General features: G+C 53.3%; 14 protein-coding genes across 14 annotated transcripts; 4 read left to right on the top strand and 10 right to left on the bottom strand.

Annotated features, from left to right (window-relative positions):
• Positions 1 to 972: 972 nt before the first annotated feature.
• SNOG_05193 (hypothetical protein) lies at positions 973 to 1,405 on the top strand (the record flags this gene model as incomplete). The annotated part of the gene is given in 2 exon segments (XM_001795550.1): positions 973 to 1,013; positions 1,033 to 1,405. 2 exon segments carry the CDS (start codon positions 973 to 975, stop codon positions 1,403 to 1,405), a joined length of 414 nt encoding a protein of 137 aa, XP_001795602.1.
• A 91-nt stretch (positions 1,406 to 1,496) lies between these two features.
• On the top strand, positions 1,497 to 2,073 carry SNOG_05192 (hypothetical protein; the record flags this gene model as incomplete). The annotated part of the gene is made up of 3 exons (XM_001795549.1): positions 1,497 to 1,596; positions 1,663 to 1,898; positions 1,933 to 2,073. 3 exons carry the CDS (start codon positions 1,497 to 1,499, stop codon positions 2,071 to 2,073), a joined length of 477 nt encoding a protein of 158 aa, XP_001795601.1.
• A 691-nt stretch (positions 2,074 to 2,764) lies between these two features.
• SNOG_05191 (hypothetical protein) lies at positions 2,765 to 3,664 on the bottom strand (the record flags this gene model as incomplete). Its single annotated transcript, XM_001795548.1, has 3 exons — positions 2,765 to 3,039; positions 3,089 to 3,294; positions 3,348 to 3,664. 3 exons carry the CDS (start codon positions 3,662 to 3,664, stop codon positions 2,765 to 2,767), a joined length of 798 nt encoding a protein of 265 aa, XP_001795600.1.
• Positions 3,665 to 3,810: 146 nt separating this feature from the next.
• On the bottom strand, positions 3,811 to 4,504 carry SNOG_05190 (hypothetical protein; the record flags this gene model as incomplete). The annotated part of the gene is made up of 2 exons (XM_001795547.1): positions 3,811 to 4,225; positions 4,284 to 4,504. The coding sequence occupies 2 exons, from the start codon at positions 4,502 to 4,504 to the stop codon at positions 3,811 to 3,813; spliced, it is 636 nt and encodes a 211-aa protein (XP_001795599.1).
• A 327-nt stretch (positions 4,505 to 4,831) lies between these two features.
• SNOG_05189 (hypothetical protein) lies at positions 4,832 to 8,447 on the bottom strand (the record flags this gene model as incomplete). The annotated part of the gene is made up of 2 exons (XM_001795546.1): positions 4,832 to 7,695; positions 7,775 to 8,447. 2 exons carry the CDS (start codon positions 8,445 to 8,447, stop codon positions 4,832 to 4,834), a joined length of 3,537 nt encoding a protein of 1,178 aa, XP_001795598.1.
• A 172-nt stretch (positions 8,448 to 8,619) lies between these two features.
• SNOG_05188 (hypothetical protein) lies at positions 8,620 to 9,229 on the bottom strand (the record flags this gene model as incomplete). Its single annotated transcript, XM_001795545.1, has 2 exons — positions 8,620 to 9,158; positions 9,209 to 9,229. 2 exons carry the CDS (start codon positions 9,227 to 9,229, stop codon positions 8,841 to 8,843), a joined length of 339 nt encoding a protein of 112 aa, XP_001795597.1. The 3' UTR covers positions 8,620 to 8,840.
• An 865-nt stretch (positions 9,230 to 10,094) lies between these two features.
• On the bottom strand, positions 10,095 to 10,358 carry SNOG_05187 (hypothetical protein; the record flags this gene model as incomplete). The annotated part of the gene is made up of 2 exons (XM_001795544.1): positions 10,095 to 10,235; positions 10,287 to 10,358. 2 exons carry the CDS (start codon positions 10,356 to 10,358, stop codon positions 10,095 to 10,097), a joined length of 213 nt encoding a protein of 70 aa, XP_001795596.1.
• A 799-nt stretch (positions 10,359 to 11,157) lies between these two features.
• SNOG_05186 (hypothetical protein) lies at positions 11,158 to 11,402 on the bottom strand (the record flags this gene model as incomplete). The annotated part of the gene is made up of 2 exons (XM_001795543.1): positions 11,158 to 11,262; positions 11,337 to 11,402. The coding sequence occupies 2 exons, from the start codon at positions 11,400 to 11,402 to the stop codon at positions 11,158 to 11,160; spliced, it is 171 nt and encodes a 56-aa protein (XP_001795595.1).
• Positions 11,403 to 12,096: 694 nt separating this feature from the next.
• On the bottom strand, positions 12,097 to 12,495 carry SNOG_05185 (hypothetical protein; the record flags this gene model as incomplete). The annotated part of the gene is made up of 2 exons (XM_001795542.1): positions 12,097 to 12,265; positions 12,359 to 12,495. 2 exons carry the CDS (start codon positions 12,493 to 12,495, stop codon positions 12,097 to 12,099), a joined length of 306 nt encoding a protein of 101 aa, XP_001795594.1.
• Positions 12,496 to 12,621: 126 nt separating this feature from the next.
• Positions 12,622 to 12,971, top strand: SNOG_05184 (hypothetical protein; the record flags this gene model as incomplete). Its single annotated transcript, XM_001795541.1, has 2 exons — positions 12,622 to 12,642; positions 12,702 to 12,971. The coding sequence occupies 2 exons, from the start codon at positions 12,622 to 12,624 to the stop codon at positions 12,969 to 12,971; spliced, it is 291 nt and encodes a 96-aa protein (XP_001795593.1).
• Positions 12,972 to 13,729: 758 nt separating this feature from the next.
• SNOG_05183 (hypothetical protein) lies at positions 13,730 to 14,058 on the bottom strand (the record flags this gene model as incomplete). The annotated part of the gene is made up of 2 exons (XM_001795540.1): positions 13,730 to 13,909; positions 13,990 to 14,058. 2 exons carry the CDS (start codon positions 14,056 to 14,058, stop codon positions 13,730 to 13,732), a joined length of 249 nt encoding a protein of 82 aa, XP_001795592.1.
• A 666-nt stretch (positions 14,059 to 14,724) lies between these two features.
• On the bottom strand, positions 14,725 to 15,129 carry SNOG_05182 (hypothetical protein; the record flags this gene model as incomplete). The annotated part of the gene is made up of 2 exons (XM_001795539.1): positions 14,725 to 14,923; positions 15,092 to 15,129. 2 exons carry the CDS (start codon positions 15,127 to 15,129, stop codon positions 14,725 to 14,727), a joined length of 237 nt encoding a protein of 78 aa, XP_001795591.1.
• A 37-nt stretch (positions 15,130 to 15,166) lies between these two features.
• SNOG_05181 (hypothetical protein) lies at positions 15,167 to 15,658 on the bottom strand (the record flags this gene model as incomplete). The annotated part of the gene is made up of 1 exon (XM_001795538.1): positions 15,167 to 15,658. One exon carries the CDS (start codon positions 15,656 to 15,658, stop codon positions 15,167 to 15,169), a length of 492 nt encoding a protein of 163 aa, XP_001795590.1.
• Positions 15,659 to 15,902: 244 nt separating this feature from the next.
• Positions 15,903 to 18,154, top strand: SNOG_05180 (hypothetical protein; the record flags this gene model as incomplete). The annotated part of the gene is made up of 3 exons (XM_001795537.1): positions 15,903 to 16,520; positions 16,710 to 17,993; positions 18,044 to 18,154. The coding sequence occupies 3 exons, from the start codon at positions 15,903 to 15,905 to the stop codon at positions 18,152 to 18,154; spliced, it is 2,013 nt and encodes a 670-aa protein (XP_001795589.1).
• Positions 18,155 to 20,109: the final 1,955 nt, after the last annotated feature.

The raw sequence follows: 20,109 nt of genomic DNA, 5'->3' as shown, positions 1-20,109 counted from the left end.
AAACTTCAGCAAACAGTCAAAACTAAAATCTTATTAGAGAGTCTATGACACTAGTGATGAAATAAGCAAATACATAGATGTACGTAAGCTATTCAAAAAATGGTATGCAATAGGACGATCGCCCTGAAGCTTCGACGGCTGTGTTCGTTATAAGAATCAATCCGGAGGTCGGTGGAGGGAGATGTATATAATGAATCCGCCTAGTAATAAGCGACTCAGTGGTACACGTACATTTTTACCAAATTCGCAGCCCGAATCAATGAGTTCTCAGACCGGAGCTCTCGCCATCGCAGATGTTTTCAGATCTGGAGAAAGACAGCACGGAAGCGCCGATTGGACGAAGCCCCTGACGAAGTTGGATCGCATGCTCACAGTATGTGCGATATGCTTGTGTCGACTTAGAGGGAAGTAGCAGATTACTGATACTATCCACGATCTCCGCGGCGATCGAGAGATTGGCTATACCTCTGGAACACCAGTTCTCCAATGTGGTACAAGTCGCGGTACAGTACACAGCACAAAGCGGCTTCGTGTAGTCTATCTCTATCTCTACACCGAGTCCGCGGCTCACCAAGCCTCCTATGCCGTAGATCTTGTCCCTGAGATTAGTCGCAAGGCTGTCCTTGCTCCAGATTAATGCTTGTGCTAACCCGATGTTGCTATGCCTGTGCCTGAATCGTATGGTTTTGATGAAGTAAAGCACCCGCGACGCGTCTCCTACGTAATTCCTGGAATTTGTTGCATAGACCATCTCCAGCCAGGCGAGAAGCTTTGCGCAGTACATCATACTGTACCCGCGCATGAAGACGACTTCTCTGGCAACCGAAATCTCTTGAATATTTCAGATGCGAGTTCAATACGGTAGCCCTTTGGTCAAGGCTTCAACCTACAGTATACAACTCCTTACCTCAAGTTCTCACGCGGTCCAAAATTGCTCTTGGGTCCTGTTCCCGCCTGAATGGTGGGGTAAATATGGAGGCGCAGTGTCTGCGCGACACTCCAATAGAACAACAGTACGACAACGACTAGAAGGGCTGAGCATCGCCACCAATTCCCTGCTCCATCCTGTTCGCGAGGGCTTTCCCCCTCATTCACTTCTGCGCGTGATGTCGGGCAACACCATGAGCAACATGCCACAAAGGCCTTCTCGTTCTTCTACACCGTCTTCCCTATCTTCGAGCGTATCCGCACAGCCACTAGCTCTTGCGACACTATTGACGACGCTTGCGCCTTCCTCTTCATCTTGCTCACATACTCCCATCACAAGCGCGCCGTCTTCGCCCTTCACGACTGCAACCTCCTCACCCATACTATCTGCGACGCGTTCCTCAACACCCATCGCACCCGCAAGCACTTCATCTACCAACGCAAATATCCCACCTACCACCACGGCCCCAACGAGTAGCGCGCAGCCAATCACCCCTGCCACGAATCCGAAAGGGTGGTCCACAAAGTTGCGGCTATTTTCAAAGCCATGGCACACTTTCGCAACAGTAATGGCGTGTGCGACCATGTACTACACAGTCCACACCCATAGCCTCGCTAGTTGGACTGCCAAGAAGGATTATTGCGAATTCCAGAAGAACTTCGAGGCAGGTACCTTGTGATCGTGGCCATGATGAACAACACTAATGTGTGTATACGACTAGAACGGAACCACAGCGTCTCAATGCTCAATTAGTCGTCCACCAGCGAAAAGGGCTATGGCCACACCTTGGATCTTTGCGAGTGATAACGCCTGGGGGAAACTACTGTCCAGCTTTCCAACGAGGTCAAATCTCGAAAGGATTGCAGCGATTGGCGTCATAATCGTAATAACAGCACTGCACTTCTGCGACTTATCCTCCTTGTGGTATCGTATCGCACGTGGAAAACAACCATCGGGATCATACTTTACCGTGAGTTGGCCGAAAATATATACGCCGCTTCAAGCTCGATTATCACTTTGGCTTCCTGTCGATACGATACTGCCAGATGATTACAATGACCAAGATTCGTACATTCGAGGACATGGTAGAAACCTTCAAACAAATGTCATCAGTCGAGAAATCCAAGAGCTGGAGAAGAGGTTGAATAATGCCGCAAAAGGAATTTCACTAGCACTGCAAGAATCACGTCGCTCAAGAAGAGCGAATGATCAGGTGAGGTCCTAACTTCATCGTACCAACTTGATTAGAAGACATTAACTTTTCTAGATGATGAGTATTATCTTTCCTATATGCTTTGCTTTACAATACTTCTATGGGGAGACGATTATACTTTTATTTGAGCGCAACGACACGTCTTTCTTTATCGCGCTAGTCGTCTTGATCATCGTACTTCCCCTCATGAGCGATATTGTAGGCACGATATTGACGTGCTGGATTGCTGGTAAAATGAGAATCAAGGACAGTGAAGCATATCCCCTGGATTAGCATTAGGCCTAGAGCTTATGACTATTATGGAAGAGATACCTATGTGCATAAAACGAAGTGGCGCCAGGTATTCTGTTACTCTTATTTTATTTTATTCATTCCATAGCTTGCTGTGCGGAGAAGTTCTATGTATCATCACAAATTCATGACACAAGAAGAAATTTTCATATCTCAACGATTACTGTGTTATGTGACGCCAATGTATGGGGTAGCGAACCTATGAATCTGGGAGGTGTATGATGCATGCTGTCTCATGGTCATGCTCAATACATTTAGTTAGCCTGGCTTGGTTGTATAAATACATAAACAAACACCAAATGTGATCACTAACGTCCAACATCCCACCACCCCTACAAGTCCTTAAGCAAGAAACCTCCACATTGCTGCTCCTGAAAAACCCTCCCCGGATCATACTTCTCCGCAATTTCCTTCAACTTTCTCACATTCCCCTCACCATACGACGCAATCGGATTTTGATCGCGCGACGAATCATTCGCAAAGATAAAAGGCACGTCCAAACCGCGCTGCTTGCTCAGCCGCTCCCACGCCTCAGTGACAGCAATTGGTACAGCGCGTACTGCGTTGTCGTCGGCGGGATCGGTCCAATCCACTAGCGTTGTCCACCCTAATCCCACATCAGACCATGGTAGATGATATGTGTAGAAGTAACGTACATTGATGCGTCGTCGCCGGAATACCCATGGGATTCCCGCCAGCGGCGTTGCTGGCTGCGGTCATGTCCGGAATGATAGGCTGAAGTACGAAAGTCATGTTTGCGCCTGTGCTGGCGTTTATGGCGGTGGCTTTTTCTTTCCAGACGGCGTAGACGTCCTTGTAGAGTTCGGTGTCGACGGCGGAGCTGACGCCCCGGTAGTCGTGGCTGGGGTTTGGTCAGCGGAGTAGCGTGGATGTTCTGGTTAACGAGAAGCTCACCGCATGGGTTCTGGGGAAGATGTCGATGCTAGGATCTGCGAGAGAGAATTTACTGAGCCGGTGGTTGGAGGAACAGCAACGGCGAGAGGAGCAGGGAGATTTTCGAAAGCTGTGAAGAGGTTTGGAGGAGTTGTGGGCTCGGCGTAGAGAAAGCCTAGGGTGATGATGTCGAGACGGATGATCATGGCCACAGTGGCTTTGGGGTCGGAAGATGCGGATTTCTGCCAGTCTGCGAAGGCTTCGATGCAGGCTTCGGCATCGTTGGCGCTATAAACAGACACTGTGTACCATATCTTATGTATCGGAACAGTGTACATGTCGAATGCCGTAACAATGCCTAGTTGATCATCAGCAAAGCAAATATACATGCAGACCCAACGACGGACCAAAGTTTGGCCCTCCGCCTTTCAGCGCCCAAAACAGATCACTATTCGATTGAGCGTTGGCGTCCACGACTTCTCCATTAGCGAGCACGACCTTCGAAGTTCTTCACATTATCCGCCGCAAGCCCATACTTCCCCGAGAAATGAAAGAACCCGCCTCCAAGAATCAGGCCACCCACGCCGACCTGAGGAATACGGCCGCCGACTACACTCAGCTCATGAGGGTCCAGGGCTTCGTAAACCTCTCCCCACCGTTTTCCAGGTCCTATAGTAGCAAATTTCTTGTCTGCACTCAAACTGATCGCGTTCAATTTCTGAAGATCGATGAGGATGCCGGCCTCACCGATCGACGACCATCCGGGGTTGGGCGAATGTCCTCCGCTACGGACTGCAAACTTCAGTCCGAAGAATTTAATCGTCTTGAGGGCGATAGAGACGTCGTTCTTGCTCTCGGCTAAGATTGTGCAGGTGGGTGAGTTCCAGCATGTTTGGGACCTTTAAGCACCGGGTAAGTATCAAGGGATTTGAAAGTCCAAGGAGACTATGAACTGACCAGTTCTCGGAGGAGTGGGCAGAATCTGTGACTACTTTAGTTTCTCCTAGGATGAGCTTCAGTACTGCACAGGCTGTATTTGTGAGTGACGAAGTATCCCAAGATCTTCCATGCAAGAATGCAGCGAGGTTGAGGTCGTCACTGAAGATATTTGCGATCGCTTCAGCTTGTGCAGTGGGAACTGCGAGCGAGGAAATTAAATTGGAGATGCGAGGATCCATTGCAGCGGCTGCACAGTTGACCAACTTGTAATGAAGTGTTCTTATGTGAGGTAGGGACGGTGCTGCTTATTATACCGACGCCGACGGAGTATCCAACGTAACGAAGTGTAAGCGTGGTTGCGACTGTGCCGCACTGGAAATGTTGGCTCTGACATGATTGGTAATTTACATAGCGACCTCGCCATAAACCCGGCAGTAGGATTCCTGGCTCATACCGCATGGTCAATCAAGGATGTGGCGTCTTGGCGATGTAAGGCGTAACCTGTCCAATCCGAAACTACGCATTTACTCTTAAACTATCCACCGTGTCACCGTAAACCCATATGCCTACTCCTCCATTTCATCATCATCCTCAAAATCCCAACCTTCCCCTTCCTCCTCCATAAAATCCTCCATCTCCTTCCATTTCTCCTCTTCCTCCACACTCCTCACCCTCTCACTTCCATCATCAATAACCCACCTCATCCTCATCACACCCTCCCTCTCCGCCCTCGTCATTCCAATTGGCCGATCAATACTAACACCCCACCCCTCCCACACCGCGCCCCGATCAATCTGCGTCAGCGGGCCAGGAGTCACGCGCCAGCGCTTCGTCAACAATTCCTCGCGCGCCTTCGGGGCGCTCACCATGAATGAGAGTGCTTTTGAGAGTTTGGCGTAAGCCGCGAGATGGCAGGGTTTCGGCTCGCCAAGCTTAATATCATTGTATCCGAAAGAGGAGGGATATGATTCGAGCACGTCGGCGTGGCCAGCACGCACGCGCTTAATGGTGTTTGTCCAGCAGCCTAGCGGCATGAAGAGCGCGCGCTCGAGTGTGATTTCTCCGCTGCCGGGGATCGTGTGGCCGAGCATTAGGGCGTCGGTTTCGATGTGGTAGTCGTCGCCGAGCTTGGTGCCGCCGGGCCCGATGCCGTTTCCTGGGACGACGATTTTGGGGAAGTAAATTTGTATCGGGGTGCCGCGGGCAGTGGAGCGGAAGGGGGTTGTGGCGAGTATGCTTTCGGCGAGTGATGTTAGGGGGCCGGGGGTGGGGGTGGGGGTTGAGGGTTGTAGAGTCAGAGGTGCTGGGGCGTTACGCTGGATTCCTGGTGTAGTGACTTGGTTCATTGCTCGTGGATCTGGGAAGTACGGTACTCTTCCAGTGTTTGAGTGTGGCATTGAGTGCGGCATAGGTACTGGGATTGTTGGTCTGGTGGCCGCCTGGAGCATGGCTCGCGCACGACTGACCTGAGCGTTTGGGTGTTGCTGATTAGGTTGCTGTGGTGGTGTAGAAGATGGAGTGGTCATGGCCATTGTAGGCACTGTATTTGATGGAGCTGCGGGCCAAGACGGTGCTGGGTGTACATTCTGGGAAGTGTTTTGCGTGTTTGGAAATTGTAGTCTTGGTGGCTGCATGCCTGGGAACTGTTGTCTCGGTGGTTGCGTTGTAGGAGGTTGCCGTCCCTGTGACTGTATTACAGGGGTTTGTAGTCGCGGAGGCTGCATGACTGGAGGAGCGTACTGGTTCGGGACCTGTACTGGGGTTGAACGACGTTGCTGAGCAGCTTGTGGATCGTTTATACTGTTCATATTTACCGGAGGATATGCATTCGACCTGCCGGGTAACGGAGGAAACCCAAGCACGGGTGGCTTTGACATCATAGCTTGTGAAGGCCGTGAGATCTGAGGAGGCTGAGGGTTGGTATTAGGGTAATTCGAATTGTGATACCTCACTTCACTTGAAGCGAACCCAGGTGGCGGGTTAAAAGGAGCTGGATGTGGTGGAGGCCGAGCCCTAGAATTGATTTGAAAGTGCTCCATAGTCCATCTTCCTGGCCCTGAAGCTGGAGGCGCAATAGAGTCTAGCGGTTGGGCATGAGGAGACTGTCCAGGCAGAGTCGGTCGTTGGGGTTCCGGGACGATGGGCCTCAATGTTGGTCTAGTTAACACTGGGGGCTGAAAAGTCATTGAGGTCCTAGGAGCCTGTGGTGAACCTGCTCCTCCAGCATGCATGCTTGTGGTCGCAGGCCTTGGCGTTTGCTGAGATGGTACGAAGTAATTTGTCTGATTCACGTTCGCTGGCGCCATGCTCGAATATGCCTGATTTGACGGTCTAGAAGTCGAATGACTGGCCGCTGGTGCTTGAGTAGGTGCCGTTATGATTGCAAGCATATGCCTCAGTTCCTCCCTTCGCTCATCTGTCAGCGGTTCATTTGGATGCGTCTGCCCTACCGGAGCTGGGAACGGCGGAAACTGTACTGGCCTAGGGCCCGTAGGTGGCGGTCCCCCGAATCTGAGGACAGGTGATTGTACGCTGGATAGAGTAGCGCTGGGCGGTGCGGATGGGTGGTTCAATGTTGGAGCGCTCGCAGAATGTGTTGATGATGGTATGAGATTATCGCCGCTTCCGTCATCCATCTCATCATCGTCATCGCCGTTATCGTCTCCTCCTTCCTCACTCTCATCAGCATCGATGTCGTCCTCCTCAGAGTCTCCCTCGGGGTCTGACGTGTAGTGTGGGACGTAATTAAGGTCTGGCTGTGGACCTCTCGATCGATAGTCCGACATGACCGGAGTTTTCATCTCTCGTCTGTCTCGGGCAAGCTCCAGGTACGCGCTTCTCATCCCTCCAACAAGCGGCGTTGGAACGTAGTTGGTTATATCAACGTTCTTTGCTTTCGCCGCCTGTATCTTGCTCCATAGGCTCTCAGCAACAACATTTTGGGGAACGTATACGGGCGCATGTGGGACATCGGTCACATACGACCGGGGTGGAGCGACACTAGCTCTGGTGGCTTGTTGTCCCTCAAGAGCCAGTTCGTCGCTCATGGCGATCTCAGTCTGCTTCAGCGTCCGTATCTGCTGCGTCGCTCTGAGCTTGAAATAGTCTTGGCCGGCCTCTGCGTCCTTGCGATAATGCTTCAAACCCATCAGTTCCTTGTCTGTTTCGTTTATTGGTGTATCGCGTGGATGGACACCTTGTTTCTTCACGTAACTACTGATTTGCTGCAAGCTGATGCCGGCTTCGAGAAGGAGAACGAGAGCGCGGTGGCGTGATCGGTAGCAGGCGTCGTAGTACTTCTTGCGCTTGTCTTCGTCTAGGGGGATGTTGAAGAGAGGTGGAAGCGGCTGTTCATCCTTTGGTAGTCGAATACCATATCTCACTTCGCGGTACTTCAGACGCTCGTTGTCTTCGATCTTTTGTTCCAACGCTGCCAAGGCTCGGCTTTTCGCGCATCTTCTTCGTCGGCGATCCTTGCATCAGTTCCCGAGCCTTGTTGAGCGCCGTACCGTTTCCATCTTTAACATTCGCTTTGATCGCGTCTTTCTCTTGGCTCATCTCCGTGTTCATTGCCTCTAGCCTCCGTTTCATCTCGCCGGAGACCACAAGCGGGTGATGGTCGAAGTCCCACAAGCTCGGGATCTCCCACTTCAGCGCTGCTTTCAGAGCCTTCCCGTCTCCCTCCAGATAGTCGATCCAGCGGTAAAGCCATTCTACAACATTGGGCACCATGCTACTCTCAACCTGCACAATGTTGATGAGGACTCTCAGCATTTCCTCTTCTTGTATCAGTTCCGGGTCGATGATGGCTCGGTCGACTTGATCGATTATAGGCTTGCGCCTTGGCGTCTGGTCTTCGGGGGCAGGAGGTTCGTGCTGGGGGATTTGTAGTCGAGGCTTCTTTGGCGTGGGTATGGGAACGCTGTTGCTGTTGTCGACCTCCCACTGCACATAATACGTCCACAGCTCTTTGCCTAACAGCTCCGACATGAGTTTTGTATACTCTTGAATTTGGAACAAAAACTTGTCGTGTTCGCTGTCCATGCGGTAGACGATGACGGCCTGCTTGTACTCGTCGTAAGGGACAAGCTTCGGCATAGGCTCGACATTGCCAACCACATCTCGCACTCGTCCGAGGTAGCGCTCATCTAAAAGATCAGGCACGAAGCCAAAAGTCGACATCGCGATGTGCAGTGAGCGTTGTCGTCGCGAAGAGGGTGGGTGACAAGTTAAGGCAGGCTGGTTGAGAGTTGAAGAGGTGCCTGGAGAGGTCAAGCAAACGCGTTACTGGGCAACGATAGACGCATAATAACAACGGTACGCGGTGGCGGTGAAACTGGGCAGGCAACGAAGTGGGTGAGAGAATGTTTCGACAAACGAGATCGGCACGTGCAAACCTCGCGCGCAACATTCTAGAGTGCGGCGGCGCAGGAGTGCCATATGGCGGCTTGACCGTAGTATCTACACATATCTTATATCACATCTCCAAGCACAAATCGCCGTACGAAGGGTATCGTCGCATTCGCCCGCTCCCTCATCTCACCCATTATGAATTCTTGAAGAGCCCATTATTTTTCACTTGCTCTGCTGCTTGATCCTTTCTGCAAGCGCGGTCGCCCTGTCCTCAGCTTCTTCCCGCACCTTCCTCCAGTCGGTAGTGTATATTCTCCGGATGCCCTCTTCCAAACTCCGGTTCCACCTATCCTTTGCCATCTCCACCAGACCAACCGGGACTACCCGAGGCGAGGGCTCAGGCTCGGGTTTCTTGGGTTCGTAAAATTCGCTGAGGACCAGGCGTTGTTGTCGTAGGAGTGCGGCTTGGTGGGTGCGGTTTTGGGTGTGCATTGCGATTGTGAGGTACAACACCCCCGAGGTGAGCGTCAAGCCTCCGAGCTAGATTCGCGTTAGAGTTTTACAGAGCGCTGAAAAGACGTAGTGCTTACGAAGCCTGTCGTGAAGCCCATGGTGGAATAGCAGAATGTGTCGCAAATGTGCTATCGGGTGTGGTTCCCCAGGGCGTTGGTTTCGACCAATGGCAGACCAGCGCTAATCGCAAACCTTTGAGAGAGGTTTGGAGACAGTCACAGGACTATATAGAATACGGTGAGGTGGTGTGGTCGGGTGTTGAGCTCCTCGAGTTGTAGGCATCGAATCTGAGGTTCAGCGACGCGCTCCGGCTTTCTCCGAAAAGGGTAAGCGTCATTTCCAACCTTTGAACTGTCCATCACCACCAGCTCTTCCGTAACACACGCACTCATTGCATATCAGGAGACGATCACTTCAACGAAACTATTCCTGTAATCAGGCTGCGAACGCTATGTGGTATGCGACGATATTTGTTTACGACCCGTACCTTCCATTATCGGGTTGCACATCGTCATCCATCACCGTCATCAAAATCTGGAAACTCCAATTCTGCGTGTGATCCCAACTTATCAATTTCTGGATCACATCCCTCAGTAGAATCTCTCCGCCATCGTTCGCGTTCCGCGTCTCCTTAGTAGCGTTCCTGTCTGTCAAAGACTCTGTTGAATGTGGACCATCAGACCTTGCCATCTAGGCATATATCGCACGACGAAGCGACGCATCGCTGGCTGTAGCTCTGTGAGCTTTCTGAAATTGCTTGGAGCAGGAGAACTGGCCATGCAAACACAAAACACACTAATGTTGGCCTTCAGTACACTCCAGTGATCACCAGGCACGTTGTCCCACGTCGGGTTATGCCAATTCGCATAGTCGTAAATTTTCCAAACTCAAATAGCGGAAATAATGAGCGTACTGGACGTTTTGATTAGTCGTGCTTTTTGCGCCCGAAACATCGCCGGAGATCTACATGATGTCCACCACGAATATCGGGGTAATCTCCAACCTCTTCTTAGGACTGAACCGCGATCGCATTATCTCTCGAATTGGAAGAACGATGATTACAATGTCCATAATTACGGTCATACCACCACCTGCCAACAGCAACTGATTGACATTCCAGCAATGAACTGGGCGTTTGTGGGCCCAGTCCCATACCTTGGATAAGGAACGGGAGTAGAAGATATTGCTGAACTGAAGAAACGCCCAGTTAGCAAGAGTCAGAACCATTGTTACGTGTATGTATTTTCGAAGCTTCTCCTGTGCGAAGACTTTGAGATAGAGGAGAAGGAAGCTCATCACGAGCGTAGTCATCGGCCAGTAGAAGATCTAAGTCAGCCAAACCATCTCAAACAGGTAAGTGACACTCTGTAGCACTATAATGCAGGGCTCGCTTTCTGAATTAGGACCAAGTTGTCGAATGACACCGTCCAAATATCGCGGCCGAACCCTGCAGGACTGACAAGAAGCTGAACGGTATTCATAGGTATCGCCCATGTACCAGCTCCCAAAGCACAAGCATCATGCCAACCAAAGTGGCCGTACAATAAAGCATCAATCATGCGCAGCAGGACAGCGAAAACTGAACGCGAACCCGTGGTGCTTGCAACCCTCGTCGTCACATACATCTTTTCTCGCACTGGCCAATTGCACATCTCTGCAGTAGCGTTCTGCGCCTTTACCATCTTCTTGATGCTACACGCGACGTATACGCAACTCGTCACTGCTGTCGATAGCTCGATGGATCCTTTACACAAGCAGGTCAGATCGTGCACTGAGCATAATGACTACCGCCGAATGCTGGATTCAAGGCAATCGGCTTGGGAGAATTTAGCGATGCGCTTGGAAGTCATGTTTGAGAACTGACGGCACACAATTGCCATCCCGACCACAGTTTTTGAGCCTCGACCGCGTTCCCGAGAAGTGCTAGAGGGTAGAGATATCTCAGCCACTTGGACAGTGTCATGTTCGCTGCGTGGAGAATACGGAGTCGCATGCAGCCCAAATGTTCGCAGCACAGCTTGACTATTCAGCCAGTAGCCACCACCTTCGATGCCAGTATGGCAATGTTATTCTTGCGAGAAGTCCTCAGCGGCATATCGCCTCTTGTAGCAGAATCGGATACGAAGCGCTTCTGACAGATGTAGGAACAGACGACGAACTGGAATTGCAGCTCGTTAGAATAGCTGATTCCACTTCCAATCATACCTTGGGTGTTATATGGTATTTTATCGCCTCTTCGACAGTCTGGTTTGCCGCAATGCGCGCGGTCATTGTGGATCGTTGAGTACGGGGCCCCTTGGACTTCACCCGTGTGAAGAGACGTCAGTTACCACATCGGCGCGAGAACAACGGCAAACGATGGCCCAAACATTTCAGATTTCAGTACCTTGTAAAGACTGCTGTGTGACGCACAAGACACATATAGTTCTCCCGTAGCTGTCATGCTACCTAGCGTATCTAGCATCTTGATATAAACGCACTGACGATCTACATATCCCAACGCTACACAACAATGCAGGAATAATAATGATGGTAAAAGACAAACCAAATATACATGTTATCCCCTACAACTCCATCTTCGCGTCCAACTTCGAACATCCTATACAGTGCACAATAACACTCTCTGCATCTCCCCGCGCCCTCTGCGGCACAGTCACTTCCCGCCGCTCCGCGCCGCAATGCCGCTCCATCCAGCCAGAGCCCCGTCGTCAAAACCCTGGGATTTGTATTGGGTATCAAGCATTCGGGCAGGGCGTGTGCCGGTCGTGCCGCTCCGCGCGACATGGGAGTGACCGGGGGAGGTGATTACCGGGCCTGTGCTGTTTCGCGGCGCCGTTGACATGCTGGGGCATGTTAAAACGGCGGACAGGGAGGGTATTGGGGGATGAATTGTTGGGCTTTGGTGAGTGCTGGTGTAGCCATGTGGGCGAGGTCGAAATGTTGGTGGAGATGTACGGCCTCCCGATCACGCGGGAGGTAGGAGGCGAGTGTCTGCTTTGCCTTGGGTATATCGTCGCAGGAGTGTTAGCATTCTAGCGTATGTCAAATTGTAGTCCAAGATGCGCTGGCTCCGCGAGCGTGTGCCTGGCTGTGAATCATCAGGGGGCGAGCAGCGGTCGACTTCCGTGATGCCCCTGACGGAGTTGTGTTTACCGCTGGTAGCTTTACCTTGCATAATCCCCAACGCAATCCGGATAGTGATCCATTAAATACTTGAATCGTATTACTTTCCCTTTTCGCTAGATCCGCTACGCTGTTCTCTTCCTAACGCGCAGCCCTGCGCCGACGTGGACAAGTCGTACGACTTGGGCTGAAAAAGACCCCTGAGGACTTCCAAATCGACTTGACCGAAAACCTTGGGCATTATGGCAGCTTGAGTAGATGACAGCGGGGAAAATCGATGTAGAGCGGTTTCCTTCCAAGCTCTTGATCGGTTGGGATAGAGTTTAAGCTTTGTACTATATTCGCGTACGCGAAGCTCAACTCAACTATGACGCTATCGACGCGCCACGTAGGGGTCCTTCTCGAAGGGCCTGGGTTGCACGCTTGAACAATACGACGCAATTACAGTACTGGAGACAAGAGCGAGACGTCGCTTCGACATATACAAACATAAGAGGTGGAGTAAGACCACGCCGAGCGAGGTTCTCCGGCATCGATTCCGAGCTCGAGTCAAGTCGACGACTGTTCGTGGCTCTTAACCTCGTGGAAAACGTTATCGAGAGCCACAAGTCGCCGCCACCATGCATTCTTGCGACACTTCATGTCGGTCTTCCGGATCTCAAGCCGGACGCGTTCGAGAACACTGAGCCGAGTCTCGCCGCGGTCGTTCCTCGTTGAGTAGTCCACGATAACCGCCTCGTGCAGGACTAGGCTTGCCGGAGTAACTTTCGTTGCGCTCCGTCGAGGGCGCCCAAAACCTTACACTTAGGCCCACCTCGAGTCCACGACGCCGCAACGAAAGAGCGTTCCGCGGAGAAGAGCCTGACCGGGCTTGTGACTTGCCAGAGGATCTTTTGGAACCTTGCAACGCGTCCCGTCTTATTTGCTGCTGGGCACCAATGGCCTCACCGACATTTTTTGATAAGGAATATTGAGTCCTGCAACCGGCCCACTCACGGGTGCGTATCGCGTTGCATTATAACAGAAGGCAATATAGGTGGAGACGAGGAGAATCGTGCGAAAAAGTGAGCAACGACAGGCGCACTACATAGAAGTAGCGCAGCACATGGCGACAGGCCACACCCGGTCGAAACGCCCACAGATAAAATGGCAGCTCAGGGTCGCCGCATGCGTTTCAGGAGCCACGCTGATGTGGGCATCATATCGAGCGCCATCAATTTTTGCTGCACGCTGAGCAAGTACCCTTGCTGCAAGTGCAGTAGTGCTGAGGGAAGTTTATGAGAAGAAGGTCACAGCCGGGTAGGCGACGCGACGCATGCGTGCAAACTTCACCAATTGCACGCTTCGGCGCCACGAGGAGCAGCGCCGTCGCACGCATCGTTCACGCCAGCGCGGCCGCTAGGCAATGGAATCGGTTGCCACGTGTGCGCCAGGGGGGCCACGACGGCAGCATCTCAGCGACATTGAAACATGACTCAGGACGCGAATGGACGGAATTTCACCGCCGCCGGTGACGGAGGATCTTCGCGTTTTGCCGTATGCGATAGGGCTCTGGTCAGGCAGATAACGTGATGTCCAGTGCCTGGAGCGGCCTTGCACCCGTCGCTGAAAGCATGGCGTGATGCTTGCAGCGGCGGCATTGCAGCAGGCGGCAGCTTAGAAATATTTAGTCTAGCATCGTTGCGACGGCGCCGACGTTCCAGAAAAGTTGAGGGGCGAGATGCGCAGGACCCACCTCCGGAGCTCCTCTGAAGTCACTGTCATCACTCCTTTCCGCTGTACTTGGCGAATACACGAGAGACATGCTCCGCAGGGCTACACAATGAGTTCACACGGGAAGGGGAACCAAGACGTGTCCTCGTGCGCAAATTGACAGCCTCGCTAGGGCCACTGCAATCCATGACTTTTTCCATGATCGGTCAGTTGCCATGATTCGAAGACGTCCCGACAAGCAACAACCCGGCACGCTGAAACAAGAGGCGTGCTTTGCTTTTCTTTCGCAGCTATGGCACGTGCCGCACGGGCGGAGATTTCAATGTTCGAACCCTAGTGCAATATAGGGCGGGAATGTCGTCCCGGGCTTCAACTGAGGATCTTCTCACGAGAGACTTGGACTATGGAGGCAAGATGGCATTGTACGGCTGTCGATCTGACCGGACAAAGTTTTTGTGAGCGGCCCCTGATACGCGGTGACTCGCGGCTATAACTCGGCGGGCTGCCAGATCGAGCAGTGATGGGAAAAGACAGAGGCTTGAATGACCATACTGGCGGAACGCAGGCAGGGCTTGGAGGGAGCCCTGAAGCCTGATGCCTGAACATTGGTCTCGCAGGAATGCTCAGCGCCAAAGTTGGTTTCGGAGTGGGGTCGTAACACGTGGAATGGCAGCACGCACCCTCTCCAGAAAGACCAAATCTCCACACGACGCCTTGAGCTCACACAGTTCAAGCATCGATCTGCTCTTGGTGCAGATCAGCCGAAGAGGGAACTGGCGTGATTTGACATGATGACGGGCGGGACGGTTCTAGTGAGGGCTGCCATGTTCCGGAGCAGGATGGTGCAAAGCTCAGCATTGCGTGCGGCGACGTTTGTCATGGGCTGCACGTCGGAGGAGATGGGCAGATGGGCAGATGGATAGATGCGTCCTTGCTGACGGCGATTTGATTTGCACCTGAGGCAAGGGTGCACACGTGCATTCCACGTTGCCCGGAATCTGAGCAGCGTCCCGCATCCTCACGGTCGCGGCGTTCCACAGAAAGGGAGGGTCGCGATTGGCAAGCAGCGGCGTCGTGGCACAGCAACATCGTCCAACCAGTTCGTGCACTGCTGATGGTGTCACTGCCAGTGCAAGGGTGCCACGAGAACGGCTTCGTCCATGGTTGAGCAGACCTAACGGCGGCGCAGCGTGGGCGATCTAGCTGTGTCGCTGGTGCAAGGAGGAGGGCGAGGGTGCTTGGCCTGTCCGCGGTGCTGTGGTGATACCGCGTCGACGCTTTGGGAGCGCAATGCAGACGGGACAGCTGTCTGCGTCATGCAAGAGGCACAGTGCGCGAGGCACAGAGACAAAGAGGCTGTGGGCGCCTTTGTCTCCGCGTGCTGCTGCGAAACCGCGAGTGCAGACACGGGCACGCAGGAATGTGGACGCTGCACACGATACTGTTGCTGTTGCTGCTCGCGCCGTGTCTCTGCATGTATCCGTATCCGTATCCGCAGGCGAGCTCTGAGCACACTGGTCGTGGAGTCCCGAGTGCTGCCTCCTGCCTCCTGCCTCCTGATGCACATTTCGATGCTGAGACTGCCGCCGAAGATCGTCTGCGGCGTAGGTCGGCACTGCTGCTAGGGCGTGACCAGGGCGCAGGGGGGACAGGCATGGGCCATGGGCCATGGGCCATGGGCTGTGGGCCATGGCGCGAGACGCAGGGATGCCTCGTGGGCGCCGTGGAAGCCAAGCGGTTTATTCCAACGACGGCGTCAGTGCATGCCGCCCATGTGTCGACTTGGGCCCTTGCGGTTAGCAGCTTTGTCATGGTCCAGCTGCTTTCTTTGGCGGTGTGGTTTGGGCGGCAGAAGGACCCCAGCAAGACAAAGTAGCAGACCGGACGGCCAATCCTGGCAGCCATTCTCCGTGATCATCCATGCCTTGAACGGCCATGCCCTTGAATACTACGACAAGTCCAGTCTCTGCCTCTGCCTCTGCCTCTGCACCTGCCTCGTCTTCACCCACGCCTCCGCCCACTGCCGTCTTTGCTGAAGCCCGCCCGCGCAGCACCGGCACCGCCCACGAGCAGCACCAGCACACGCACGAGCAAGAGCAGACGGAGCCCTTCGCCTCCACGCCCGCTGCCTCCACCGCTTCGGACCCTCTGTCTACCAGCACGCCGGTCCTGACCCCAGCGCCTGCTCTCGCTGCCCGACCCAGCGTCCACAGCCGCCGTTTGACCTTCTCACGCTTCCCGCTGCTTAGAAAAGGCAGCAGAGAGCTCGGCCGCGCCCCCTCCTACTCCAAGGGCACCACCACCAGCCCCTCACCATCGCTGCCACAGTCGTTCCTGCCCTCGTCTCTCACGCCCCGCGCCTCCATCACTACGCTGCGTGGCTCCTCGCCCATTTCCAAGTCTCCCATTGACGGCCACGAGGCACTCGCCGCCGAAGAGGTGGACAATAGCACCAGCGCGGCGCCCGCACCAAGGAAAACGAAATCAGACAAAATGCACCAGACCAGCTCGCGGTTACTGCGCATGACCGACGATGAGCGGCCATATACCAGGGTATGTCATTCCCGACTCTCGGCTGCGGGATGCAGGTAGATCAGAGAATCGAGGGCAAACGGTGAAACCCGTCAAGTTTGCCATTCAGCCCTCACATCTCGAACTCTGGCCAGCAATTGCCACTGGGCCAAACCCCAGAACGCCCATCGCAGCTGGACATCAGCCATCTCATGCTAACTCCAACCGCAGGACTTCAAGGACCTGTTCGCCACCCTCATGGTCTCTCTGCCGCTCACCCCGCACCGCGTCCGTTTCCGCATGATCGAATTCACCTTCACAAGCGACGAGGCCGTCACGAACCTGGGCTCGCTCAAGTTCTCCCAGTCAAATCGCATGCCAGATCCCAAGGACTCATCCCGCGTTGTAACCACGACTACCACGACCACTTTCTCCATGGCCAAGGAAATGGCCCGTTCTGTGTGTCAAAAGTTCCTTGAAGCCAAATTCGTCGAGTCAGTCGAAGGAAAGACGGATTTCACAAACAAGAGCTCGGTTTGGCAACTCACACCAAAGGGCATCCACATCCTCGAGCGTTTCTGCACCCGCAATGGCATTCAATCAGCACACGTCAAGGCTGTGATCGACTCTAACCGCAACCCACATCAACTCGTCATTCTCGAGCGCAACTCTGAAACTGACTCGCTGCATCACGATGAGCAGACGATCCAGATTATCTTCCGCCGATTCGTTGGGGTGACCGCGAACGAGACACATTCAGATTCCGACTCTGTTCACGAATTCTCCACCTGCCACGTAGGTGTCAAGATGGCAAAGAACCGCAAGTCCGCTTCCCGCCCTTGGGAGTACTCCTTCAACGGGCGCAACGCGGCGCAGTGGCTCATGGACTGCTCCTCGCTTGTTGATCCTAGTGAGGCCATTGAAATAGGCTCACTCTTCCTTCAGCTGAAGCTGATCGCGCCTGTCGACCCGCGCAACTCAGAGAACAACTTCCAGGCTGTCAAGCACGTAATCTACTATATCACCGACCATGGCGAACATGTTGCTGGTTGGACCGCAGATCTTGCTCCAACAGGCGGAGATGCCCTCCCATCAAAGTCGCGGGAAGGCCATGCCCGTGATTCCAACAGCAACCGTACAAATGTCATCATCCGCAACCCCTCGTGGCGTCTCCTCTACCGCGAGTTCTTGAAGGAAACCATGTGCGAAGAGAACTTGTCCTTCTACCTCGAGGTCCAAGAATTCGAGCGTCAGTATAGGGCCGCCATTAGCGAAAAGGGCGAAAACAAGGTCGAGACGATTCGTGAGACATTGGCTGCTGCTTATGGTTTGTACAACGCATTCCTGGCCCCTGGCTCACCTAACGAACTCAACATCGACCACGCGTTGCGCACTCAGCTGGCTACCCGTATGACGCGCGCTGTTGGCGACGACGCGGCTATGCTGCAGAGCTTGAACGAAGTTGCATCCCTCTTCGAGAAGGCCCAGACTTCCATTTTCAAGCTTATGTCAAGTGTATGTTCATGTCACTCTTTTACACTTAACCTGTGCTAATCGTATACCAGGATTCCGTACCCAAGTTCATCAAGCACCCTAGATACGCACCCCAGCTCAAGGGTCTCGACCAAGCCGCTGCATCCGCATATGTTGCTCCTACCACCACATCTCGGTCATGAACATGATGACCCAGCGCTGCGCATTCTTGACCCTGGCCGACAACGACTGAGTGATTGTCCAAGCATCACCACACATGACATTATGAATCAGCAAATGTCTCTCCGAATCTCCTCCATCACTTGATGACGATTGCTTCACCATTTCGGATGCGTTTCCCGATACCGAACGAATGCATCATACCCCGTTTTCAAACTTTCACCTCTCCAACTGCATCATCCTAGAGATTGGCGTTTGTACCCGGCACAAAACATTAGCATCAGGGTGGAACTCTTGCTTTGCTAATCTTTCTCTGCTCTCTTCTTTCTTGCTTGAACTCTTCTGTCTGGATAGTAAAGTGGCCTCCTGGATAACTTATTCTTTTTCACTTCACATTATTCGTTTCTTTTTGGCTCGACGGGGCTCAGTGTCTCAGGAGAATATAAGATGTTGGATTGGGATCGTTGGTCGGATTGGATACTCGCTTCTGAAGGGTCGCGCAGCATGAACGATTACGGAGACCTGTCGGTGTAGGAGCGCGACACTGGCATTATAATCATGGGAAACAGCAACTATCACACGCTCCATCCCGCCACACCCATCCTCTTCTACATAGAGAAATTCACGACATGAATACCATGCATAACAATCGTCTTGTCTCCCTTCACGTGCACATGCACATACACTACAGTTGCCTAGGTACAAAACGTACAAAGACGCTGCTCTCGCCCATCGCGATCCCACCCAAGCCACGCCTCCACTCTCAAACCCAATCGCAGCGCCAAACACGTGCGCTGCAAAACTGCTTCCCAAACCTTACTTTTTCTGTCCTTACCCTACCCACTCGCACAACCCGCCGTCCGAAACCTTGTCCTCTAAAACCAACAAAGCCCACTGTATACCTTTCGCCCCCCCTTCGTTCACTCGGCCCGACTCGCAAAGCAAAGCAAAGAAATAACCGCCCACGCCAACGCCAAGCTGTCACGCCCTGACGTTGCGCGCGGTGGAGTCCAGGTAGCAGTAAGAGAAGCAGTCTTTTCTCGTGTTTAGTGATGGTGCGATAGGGGGGGAGTATACTCCGCGCGAAGCGGATTGGGGCGGAGGTGGAAGGGATTGGGGATCGGCGGGACGGCGAGAAGGCCGGATTGGGTGTTTGGGGTGGGATGGGATGGGATGGGATGAGGATTGATGATGAGGCGAAAGAAGGGTGGGGTAGGGTGTACAAGGCTGGAGTGGGTTTGAGAGGAGTTGGGTAGATGATGTGGGAGGGATGTATGGTTGTAGTTTGTGTTTGAGAAGAAGTGTGGTTTGGCCAGATCCATGCCGCAGTCGTGTTTCCATGTACACTGACTTGGCTTGCATTTCACACGCCTTACCTCCACGCAGGCACGCTTGTCTCTCTCTCTCTCTCCGCGCAGCGAAAATAAGGTTCCGTTGCCGAACGTCGCGTGGGATCACGACTACTTTCTCCACACTAGAGAGTAGAGTTTCCATCGCTCTCGGTGAACAGCGACGCGCTCGTATCCGCGGGTTTTCGGGGCGCCCGTTGTGCGATCTTCATGGCGAGATCGATGGGTGCCCGAGGGTTCATGCTGGTGTGGTTCGGCGCCGTTGCTGGACCCGGGGACGTGGGCGTGCCAACAAAGGTCCGCGGTGACGGTCCGATGAGAGAGGCGTGAAACGGATCGTGTTTTTGGCGGAGGGCGGGTGTTGGGGATACAGTAGGTGTTGGGTTGACAGATGGCGGAGTACGAAAGATGGATGATGTTGATTACATGTCTTCCAAGCTTGTCTGGTTTGGTGTTTGAGATGAGGTTGTCTCGTCGCTCCGCCAAGCGTGATCGACACGTTGTGTGCAGCGGTAGGGTTCATGCTTGCGAGATCTACCCAAATGCAGTGCCGTGATCCCATCGTCCCATTCCGGCTTCACCGCTGTTATAGGCTAGCTGCATGTCACTCTACATATTAACATGACTCG

The sequence above is a fragment of the Parastagonospora nodorum genome, assembly GCF_000146915.1.
Source record: "Parastagonospora nodorum SN15 chromosome Unknown scaffold_7, whole genome shotgun sequence".
Lineage (NCBI taxonomy): Eukaryota > Fungi > Ascomycota > Dothideomycetes > Pleosporales > Phaeosphaeriaceae > Parastagonospora > Parastagonospora nodorum.
Note: the sequence above shows the minus strand (reverse complement) of the source record. Positions and strands in the feature narration are given on the sequence as shown.